At 44.9% G+C, this 10,264-nt stretch overlaps 1 protein-coding gene across 1 annotated transcript in view; it reads left to right on the forward strand.

Moving 5' to 3' along the window:
- pkd2 (polycystic kidney disease 2) overlaps window positions 1-10,264 on the forward strand; it is a gene marked incomplete in the record, with an annotated part of 21,834 nt that overhangs the window by 11,365 nt on the left and 205 nt on the right. The window contains 11 exon segments of the mRNA XM_037690423.1: window positions 2,096-2,346; window positions 3,835-4,059; window positions 4,177-4,405; window positions 4,490-4,660; window positions 4,738-4,919; window positions 5,018-5,138; window positions 5,216-5,314; window positions 6,696-6,817; window positions 6,937-7,054; window positions 7,153-7,316; window positions 9,662-9,809. Of these exon segments, the coding sequence (XP_037546351.1) occupies window positions 2,096-2,346; window positions 3,835-4,059; window positions 4,177-4,405; window positions 4,490-4,660; window positions 4,738-4,919; window positions 5,018-5,138; window positions 5,216-5,314; window positions 6,696-6,817; window positions 6,937-7,054; window positions 7,153-7,316; window positions 9,662-9,809 (1,830 nt within the window).

Raw genomic sequence — 10,264 nt, forward strand, 5'->3', positions numbered from 1 at the left:
AAACATTTATATTTAAAATTTATAGGTTTTCTTCATCATTTGATGTACTTGCACTCATTGTGTCTACTTTTATATTTCAGTTTATATTTGTGGTTTTGTTTCTTGTTCACGGATATATTTTTATTTTTATCTTTGCTTTAAAGTTCTTGTTTTGTAATTTGTACATCTGTGGGTTGAACTAAAGCCTGAATCTCTTCTTTAAACGTTCGAGGGAAATAATCCTGACGGATCCAATCATTTTGTTTCTTTTTATGATTTTTAGCTGAGTTAACTTTAACAGATTATTTAATAACCATTAAAGTGAAAACAGGATTTCATGATAAAGCTGGCAACGTTTATTTATTTATTTTAATCTTCACTGATTTAAAAAAAATACATTATTTTTTTATGCATGAAACGTTTTTAAAAATCGTTTCCACCCTCCGTCCCAGACCCGTCCCGGTCGCCCGTCTGCTGGGATCGGGGTTCGGCCTTCATGAGCACACGAGGCCGGGGTCGGGGCAACGGCCTTCTGCGGGTCAGCAGCTCGATGATCCTCGGCGGGGACCAGCGGCGCTTGGAGCACGCAAGGCCGGGATCTGGAGGCCGAGCCCTGAGTCGGCACCACGGAGGATCTTCCGCGGTGACCGGTGGAGCTCGGAGCCAGGGAGATGACGCCCTGCACGGCCTGAGGGGGCTCCGGTGGAGAGGACCGGGGGCAGTCGGGGAGCTCCATCTAACTCGCTCTGAATTTTGTCGTCGGCCACCAAGAACACAACACGCCTGCACTTCAGCGTTAGGCCACGGTGTTGTCATAATTGTTTTTAAACTCTTCAAAATAAGTCCAGTCGCTCCTCGAGTTCGAACACCGGTAAATTCAAATGGCGGATCGACTGTTGTGAAAATTCTCAAACCCCTCTAATGACTCCGCCCCCTGATCAATCAGTGACCGACAGTGTTCTGACATCACGTTTTGGTGCCGGCTCGGCTCGCTTGGTACCCTTGAGAAGAAGGGACCAAAAACCGTGCCGGTTCCATGAAAAGTGATGGTGAAAAGGGGCTCGGAAGCGTTCCGAGCTGAGCCGAGTCGTGCTGAAGAGGAGCGGTGGAAAAGGCCCATTAGGGTGCATTCACACCAGCCCTGTTTAGTCCACTTTAATCCAACTCTAGTCCGTTTGCCTGGAAAGTCCGGTTCGTTTGGGGAGCTGTGAATGAGCAATCAAACTCTGACGCAAACCAAAAGAGCGGACTCTGGTCCGCCTAAAAACCTAGGTCTTGGTTCGGTTGTAGTGGACTCTAGCGCGGTTCGAATGCAGTGTGAAAGCAAGCGGACCAGAGACCGCTCCAAAAGCAGGAAGTGGACTACAGCGCAGGGCATTCTGGGTAAATGCAACCGAAACAAACATGCATTTCTCTGACCTCATACGGAGCTGTCAGCCGCCTTGTGTGAAAAACATTCTCCGTGATCTTCTGCCTCATCTTCTGCTCATGATGAGTCCACTGTTGAAAAATGATAAAGTGTCTTCTTCAGAGGTTTGTGTGTCGTTTCCTTCAGTAGTTCTTGGTGCAGCGCCACTACAGGCGGGGGGGGGACAGGTCGACTCGACGGACTCAGTCCAGGGTGAATGAACCGCACCAGCTGAAAATGTGAACAGATGTTCTGAATACTGGTCCCCAACTGAACCGAGTCTACCAGATGTGAAAACGACCTTAAACAAACTGGTCCAGATGAAACGATTGGACCTTTTTTGTTGTTATCTACCGGGATGATTGAGCTTACAACCTTTTTTTTTTTGCCTTTAACTTTATGCAATCAACACTTTTTTAAACCATTTGACCAGTGTTTTATTTTAAAAAACTATAGAAGAAATGTGTAATCCATAGGAAGTTCATAGATTTAGCTTTTAATTAAAAATGTATCATAATTGTAAATAACATAATGTGATCACAGCTTATATGTAATTGTCCTAAAACTTGTTCAGCTATCAGGAACTTATCTAATAATATTTGTCCATTAATATATTTCTAATGTCCAAATACCAATTCTGTTTGTAATTCTAATTTTCAGTTAAATTCAAAAATACGTTATTAATCCCAAAGGGACGCACTTGTGTAGTTTACACAGGGGCCCTTCCTCAGTGGCGTGTACTGGGAGGTTTGGTACAACAACAAGAGCCTCCCAGAGAACCAGACTCTCATCTACTACGAGAATCTTCTTCTCGGGGTGCCGAGGCTCCGGCAGGTCAGAGTCCACAACGAGTCCTGCTCCATCTACAAGGATCTGCAGGATGAAGTCCAAGACTGCTACAACATTTATACTCCGAGCAACGAGGACACCGCCTCCTTTGGCCCAAAGAATGGAACAGCGTAAGTCCAAGCTTAATAAGAATGCACTGAGATGTAAGAAAAGACACCAAACTCGGAGTTCCTGAGATCTTTTAAACAAATAAAGGTTATATAAAAACCTTAATAAAGGTTGAATGAATGAATGTTTTAACGCGAGAGCGCCCAGATCTTCTCCACAATCAGAACATCTTTATCGTGTGAACGTCATCATTCTTCAGTAGTTTTCAGGCGTCTTTCTCCTTCCACAGTTTTTAAGCTATTTCATCAAACCATGAATCAAAACGTTCGGCTCTTTCAGGACAATCCTGCTACAAGTTTTGGTTGTGGTGCAACTTTAGCTTTTTGAAATATTTTAGCCTTTTCTGCCATTTTTTTCTCATAGAAAATGAATTGAGCTCATTTTACCTCCTTCAGATCTTCAGATCTGTTTACAGCCTTTTACTGCTGCTTTCACATTTTGTTCTGCTTCAGCTTCTTTCAGCAAATTTTAACTATTTTCAGCTACTTTCAGCTGTTTTGTGCTCCTTTCAGATTCGTTCTGCTAACTACAACATTTGTGTGCTTCTAACTTCTTTCTGTTAATTTCATTTCAACTTGTTATACTCCTTTCAGATTATTTCTGCGTTTCAGCTTTTTCTGTTATTTCAGCTAATATTTAGCAGTTTTTATGCTAATTTTAGCTTTTTCAGCTAACTCCAAATTTTTTACACTCATTTAAACTTTTTTCAGCCTAATTCAGCATAAATGTGCTCTCTCCACTTCCTTCTGGTAATTTAAGCTTCTTTCAGCTTTTTAAGCAACATTTTAGCTTTTTTTTGTTTTTGCTAATTTAAGCTTTTTTCCTTCAGCATATACATGGTCTTTCTGCTTTGTTCTACTAATTTAAGCTTGTTCTATCTTTTCAGCTACCTTGCTAGCTTTTTAGCTACTAGTAATTTAAGCTGTTCCAGTTTTTTGTGGTAATTTTTGCTATAGCCAAATTAACTTCTTTATGCTAATTTCAGCTTGTGCTCCTTTCAGATTTTTTCTGCTAGTTTAAGGTTTTTCTGCTATTTCAGCTTCTTTTTAGCTGTTTTTGTGTTAAATTTAGCTTTTTCGGCAAATTTCACATTTTTTAGCTCATTTCAGCTCTTTTCACTTCCTTCTGGTAGTTTAAGCTTCTTTCTGCCTATTTAGCTACTTTTCAGATATTTTTGCTAATTTCAGCTTTTGTAACTAATTTCTTGCTAATTTCTGTTTAAACCAAATTCTGCAAGTGTGTGTTCTTTCTGCTTTGTTCTGCTCATCTAGACTTGTTCTTCCATTTCATCTACAGTTCAGCATGTTTTTAGCTAATTTCAGCTGTTTTTCAGCAGGTTCTTCTGCCATAAGCATTCGCCCTGCATTTTTGCAGGAAGTGCATTTTGTCTAGCTGTCCTTGTAACGAACAGAACAAAGGGAGGTGTCGTCCTTATGGTGTCAAAGTAAATAAAAGACAAGGAGACAAACCACCGTCTTGATGTCTGCCAGGTGGGTGTACACCAGGGAGAGTGAGATGAACGGCAGCAGTTTCTGGGGTCAGGTGTCGAGGTACGGAGGTGGAGGATACTACCAGGACTTGTCTCGAACAAGAGAGGAGTCAGCCGCTCAGCTGCAGTTCCTCAAAGACCACCTCTGGCTGGACAGAGGCACAAGAGCCGTCTTCCTCGACTTCTCTGTCTACAACAGAAACATAAATCTTTTTTGTGTTGCCAGGTATGTCAGCTACTCTAACCTGCAGCCAGAATAAACACTGGTCTAGATACGGAATTATTAAAACGGTCTGCTATGAACCGTCGGTGTCTGGATATTTGAAGTGTGTTGGTTTGTCAGGTTGTTGGTGGAGTTCCCTGCAACTGGTGGGATGGAGACCTCTTGGCAGTTCCAGACAGTACGTCTGATACGATATCTATCCAGCTGGGACTACTTTGTGGGCATGTGTGAAGTGGCATTCTGCCTGTTCATCCTCTACTACGTGGTGGAAGAAGTTCTGGAAATCCACCTCCACCGGCTGCATTACTTCAGGAGCGTGTGGAACTGTCTGGATGTTCTCATAGTTGTGGTGTGTATTGCCCCATAGCCGTCTTGAGTTTACCGTTCCTGCGGGCGTTCAGTGACTTATCGTGTACTGTGTTTTGTTTTATAGCTGAGTGTTGTTGCCATCATCATGAACATAACCAGAACAGCCATGGCCAGAAACCTGCTCAATGACCTGCTGGAGAACTACTCCGCTCACGCCAGCTTTGAGCGTTTGGCCGACCTGCAGGTCCACTTTAACAACATGGCTGCTGTTATCGTCTTCTTCTCCTGGGTCAAGGTACACGTACTTCCTGTTCCCTCAAATGTCGCTCCAGACCGTCGCTCCTCAAATAATCAATGTCTCGCTTCCACCAGTTGTTCAAGTTCATTAACGTTAACCAAACCATGAGTCAGCTGACCAGCACCATGTCCCGCTGCGCCAAAGATCTCTGTGGGTTTGCGATCATGTTCTTCATCATCTTCCTGGCGTACGCTCAGCTGGCCTACTTGGTGTTTGGAACTCAAGTCAATGACTTCAGCACTTTCCAAGCCAGCATGTAAGGCCAGTCGGTCTGACCCCCAAACTGAGCAACGCTCCACAAAAATCACCGTCTCAGGTTTAACATGACGGTCAAATGTTTTCTTGTTTTTATAGATTTACTCAGTTCCGAATCGTTCTTGGTGACTTTAACTTCTCAGAGATGGAGGAGGCACATCCGGTGCTTGGGCCTGTATATTTTACAACCTTTGTCTTCTTCATTTTCTTTATTCTCATGGTATGTATTGTTGTGGTGGGGTTGTTGTTGTTGTTGTTGTTGTCAACGTTACAAATGGTGCTAAATGCTCCTTGCAGAACATGTTCCTGGCCATCATCAATGACACCTACTCTGAGGTGAAGGCGGACATGTCGCAGCAGAGATCTGAGATGGAAATGACTGATCTCCTAAAGAAGGTATTCAGCTAAAGTACACGTGCACACACACTGATCTTTGAGCAATAATGCACATAAATAAGTTTATCTGTAGAAATGTGAAAACAAATGGTCAGATATATGGAGGTTGTATTTGACCATAAATACCACGAAATGTCACTTTTGGTTATGTTGAACCTTTTACTCATCTGCTTTAAAACAATAAATGAATAAATGTGGCGCTTCATGAGGACATCTGGAGTTACAGAGAAGTATGTTAGACTGGTACAGGACATGGATGAGGACAGCAGGACATGGATGAGGACAGCAGGACATGTACGAGGACAGCAGGACATGCATGAGGACAGCAGGACATGCATGAGGACAGCAGGACATGGACGAGGACAGCAGGACATTTATGAGGACAGCAGGGCATTTATGAGGACAGCAGGGCATTTATGAGGACAGCAGGGCAATTATGAGGACAGCAGGACATGGATGAGGACAGCAGGACATGGATGAGGACAGCAGGACATGGATGAGGACAGCAGGACATGGACGAGGACAGCAGGACATGGACGAGGACAGCAGGACATGGACGAGGACAGCAGGACATGGACGAGGACAGCAGGACAGTGGTGAGATGTGCTGCAGGAGTGACAGAAAGCTTCAAGGTGGAGGTGGGAGTGCCTCAAGGATCAGGTCTGAGCCCCTTCTTGTTTGCTCTGGTGATGGACCGACTAACAGATGAGGTCAGGCAGGAATCCCCGTGGACGATGATGTTTGCAGATGACATTGTGATCTGTGGTGAGAACAGGGAACAGGTGGAAGAGAACTTGGAGAGGTGGAGGTATGCACTTGAAAGAAGAGGAATGAAAGTCAGCCGTAGTAAGACAGAGTCCATGTGTGTGAATGAGAGGGAGGAGGTGGAACAGTGAGGCTACCAGGAGCAGAGGTCACAAAGGTGCAGGACTTCAAGGACTTGGGGTCCACTGTCCAGGAACATGGGGAGTGTGGTGAAGAGGAGAAGAAGAGAGTCCAGGCAGGATGGAGTGATGGAGAAAAGTTTCAGGAGTGATTTGTGACATGTTAGTACATTTATCTAGACTGACCCTGGGTTTTCTGATCTGCACAGAACCGGTTCATGTGTTCGATCTTGTTGCAGAGGATCACGGTTTATAAACACACTTTGTAAAATTACCAAAGAAGACGTCATGTCTAGATTGTGCCTGTGTTTGTTTGTTTGTTTGTTTGTTTGTTAGTAACTGATGCAGGGTTAGTTTAGACTTGTCTGAGTGGAGATGATGGGCGTAAAACTTTCTGCAGCATAACGGTTTCTGTCCTTGTTTGTAAAACTACAGAATAACAGTATGAACGTGTGCACGTGTGCATGTAACAGAGTATTTGTGTCATTTTCCCACAGTGCTGTAACAAAGCTTTGATGAAGTTAAGACTGAAGAAGACGGCGGTCGACGACCTCTCCGACACTGAGCAGCAAGCGGGGGGGAAACTGAACTCTGACGAACTTCATCACAATTTAAAGGGGTAACTGAAACTTCTTAAACGAGATGAACTAGTCACCACGTTGACGTGCTAACGTTTGTCTTGTTCAATCCTGAATCTTCCTGCTGCTCTTGTGTGTGTCGTTTCTCGTCCTCGCTCAGAAAGGGCCCCACAGAAGCAGCGATTCAGGCCATCTTTGCAAAGTACAACCAGGATGGAGACCCCGAGCTGACGGAGCAGGAGCACCAGCAGATGAAAGACGACCTGGAGAAAGACAGAGTGAGTGTCGTTCCACTTCAGTCACTAGAGTTGTTGTGAAGAAGAGCACGAACATCCACAACGCCTGCAGTTACTCACCGTCTCTGCTCGTGTGCTAGGAGGACTTGGAGCTGGAGCGTAATTCACTGACTCGACCCAGCAGTGGGCGGAGCTTCCCTCGCACTCAGGATGACTCGGAAGAGGACGACGATGAGGACTCGGGTCACAGTTCTCGTCGCCGCGGAAGCAGCTCGGGGGGTGTCTCGTACGAAGAGTTTCAAGTGTACGAAGCTTTTTACCTTTGTAACGAACACACAGGTTAACTGATGATGAGCCTTACTCGGGGTGCAACGGTAACATTTCAGTTCGGTTCATTTTCGGTACAAAAAAGGCCAAAGTAAAGATTTACAAAATGTTTATTTTGAAAATCTGCCAAGTGAACAAGTTCAGTCATTACAGAGTTCTTATCTGGAGGTGACCTGGTGGATGAAGAACACTCAGTGCGATCATCCTCAGACTACAAACAACACAGAGATTAAAAAAAATTGAGTTAATAAGATTATTTTAAATTAAAAAAGTTAATTAGATCACAATAATCCAATACCGCTTCTTGCATGGTCATCACATGAGGTGGTTGAATATTCTCTCTCGTTCATGATCATCATGTGGCAGGACTTTAATCTGGTCCGGGGCTTGTTGACCATCAGTTTGATCTTTTTCATAAAGTGCTGCTGCAACTTTTTGGCTGAAGTGTTGATGTGATGTCACGGGCAGCGGCGCATCAACAACGTTCAGCTGTAGAGCCGGAGCTTTAAAAACTCCTGCATCTTGTGTTGTTGCTCTGGACCGACCTGAATCACCTGATAAACGTTGTTTAAATGCTGCTGTTGTCGCTCTTTGCACCAAACTACGTTCACGTTCGGATGATGTCGTTTCAAGTTCGACGTGTTGCTGCTGCAGATCTAGTCTCCGTGAAACGACGTCCACACACAGCTTTGGATTTGTTCACTGGTCTTTTAACAAGAAAGACATAATGTTCCCGAACAGGAGATCGTAACGAGATGCTAGGCTGCTAATGCTACGTGTGCTGCAAGATAATAGCACCGTGCTGAAACACGCGTAGGAACTTTAGTTCCGCTGCGCATAATCTGTCGTTAATAAAATTTAACGAGTGGAAAAAATAACCAAAACGGTACGCACGTGGACCGAACATGCCGCACCGAAACGGTTCAGTACACCCACGTGTACCGTTACACCACTAATACTGAACTACACCGGCTGTAAGGTGATGAGATGCGTTCAAATACCTGCACATTTCTAGAGAAGCAGCAGTTGTTCAGCATGAAGTGTGCTGCAGACAGACTGTGATGGTTTATTGTCACTTGTGTATTTTAAAATAGCTGCAGAAAGCCTTGAGAAGCCTAAAGCATTAGTTTGACCCACATGTAGGCCAGTCTTGGTTGGATGCAAACACCACCTGGATGTCTACAACTAGCTTGTGATGCCTCCTGAACTTAGTTTAGATGATGCAGATGAATGACGGCGGCGCACACACTCAGTGGCTCAAAGCTCAAAACTTCAGCTTTGTTAAGTTTCTTGGGCGAACGTAGAGTGGGTGTTTGCACTGTCTGGTGCACGAGCTGGGCTTTGTGCCGACCCACACCGACCAGTCTTTCCAAGTCTGTTCCTTCAATTACCAGTTCCTCGTGAACAAACTGGTTGTGAGGAGGATAGCCTCCCGCAGCTTGGTGGTGGTAATCAGGAGACATGTGTAACTGGATACATCTGTTCATGAGGCGGCCATGGAGCTCGCTGGTCACTGTGTTTACCGAACCATCAGGACCATTGCCTCCAGTAAGAGCGGGGGCTGGGGGGGGTTGTTTACACCAGTAATGCCTGGTGTACAAATGCAAACACTTTGCTGCCCTGACATCCAGAGTCCTCGATCTGGTTTATACCAACATCCACGAAGCGCACAGGGCTGCTCTGTCTCCACACCTGGTCCATCTGATCACATCTGTCTGCACATGATCCCAGTTTACCCAGACCCCTGATCTGAAGAACAAAATGAGCTGGTAACACGATCCTAAGCCCGTCCGTCCGTGCTACAAGCAGCCAAAGGGAGCTTCCTTTGTAGACGGGCTGGGCTCAGCCTTAGAGAGAAGGTGAGGAGCTCCGTCTCCCAGTGGAGCACTGCTCCTCCACATCAGAAGGAGTCCGTTGAGGTGGTTCCTCAGATCAGGACGCCCTCTGGACGCATCCCTACAGGTTTTCTGGGCACGTCCCACTGGTAAGAGGCCTCGAGGAAGACCCAGAACTTGCTGGAGGGATCGTGGATCTTCTCTGGCCTGGGAACTCCTCGGGGTCTCCCAGTGCAAGCTAGAAAGTGTTTCTGGGGAAGTCGGGGCTTCTCTTCTGGACCTGCTGCTTCCACAACACTTCAGATGAGCTGTAGGAAATGGAGATTGAAAAATGGAAATAATCTATTTAAAATTATTATCATTATTATTTTTGTAAGAAAAATGTTGACATTTTCCTTTTGTTGTAAGATGAAAATGAAAAGTGGTTCCTTTAAACCATCGTGTACTGTAGCGTGTGACGCGCCCGTCGACCGTTGGCTGCTTGCAGGCTGGTGAGGCGGGTGGACAGGATGGAGCACTCCATCGGCAGCATAGTGTCCAAGATCGACGCTGTGATCGTGAAGCTGGAGGGGATGGAGAGAAGCAAACTGAAGAGGAGAGACGTGCTGAGCAGGCTGCTGGACGGCTTCGTGGAGGTGAGACACTCTGAACACGGGATGCTTGAGTTCAGACGCCAAAGTCATGTCGGTGTAGCAGCTTTTTTATTTAGACTCTTCCTTGTTCTGTAAACAAACAAACAAACATCTGAATTGTTTACAAGTTTTCCAAGAGAATAACAGTGTTAGTTTCTGCTAGCAGCGTTCAACGTCCTCAGACTTCAAGAACGGCTCATTCTTCCTCCAAGCCCCACTTGTTGTTTTAAAGTTCCTGCTTCACTTGTTTTAAAGTTCCTGCTTCACCTGTTGTTTTAAAGTTCCTGCTTCACTTGTTTTAAAGTTCCTGTTTCACTTGTTGTTTTAAAGTTCCTGCTTCACCCGTTGTTTTAAAGTTCCTGCTTCACTTGTTGTTTTAAAGTTCCTGCTTCACTTGTTGTTTTAAAGTTCCTGCTTCACTTGTTGTTTTAAAGTTCCTGCTTCACTTGTTGTTTTAA

The sequence above is a fragment of the Nematolebias whitei genome, chromosome 16, assembly GCF_014905685.2.
Source record: "Nematolebias whitei isolate Nwh7 chromosome 16, NemWhi1, whole genome shotgun sequence".
NCBI classification, from domain to species: domain Eukaryota; kingdom Metazoa; phylum Chordata; class Actinopteri; order Cyprinodontiformes; family Rivulidae; genus Nematolebias; species Nematolebias whitei.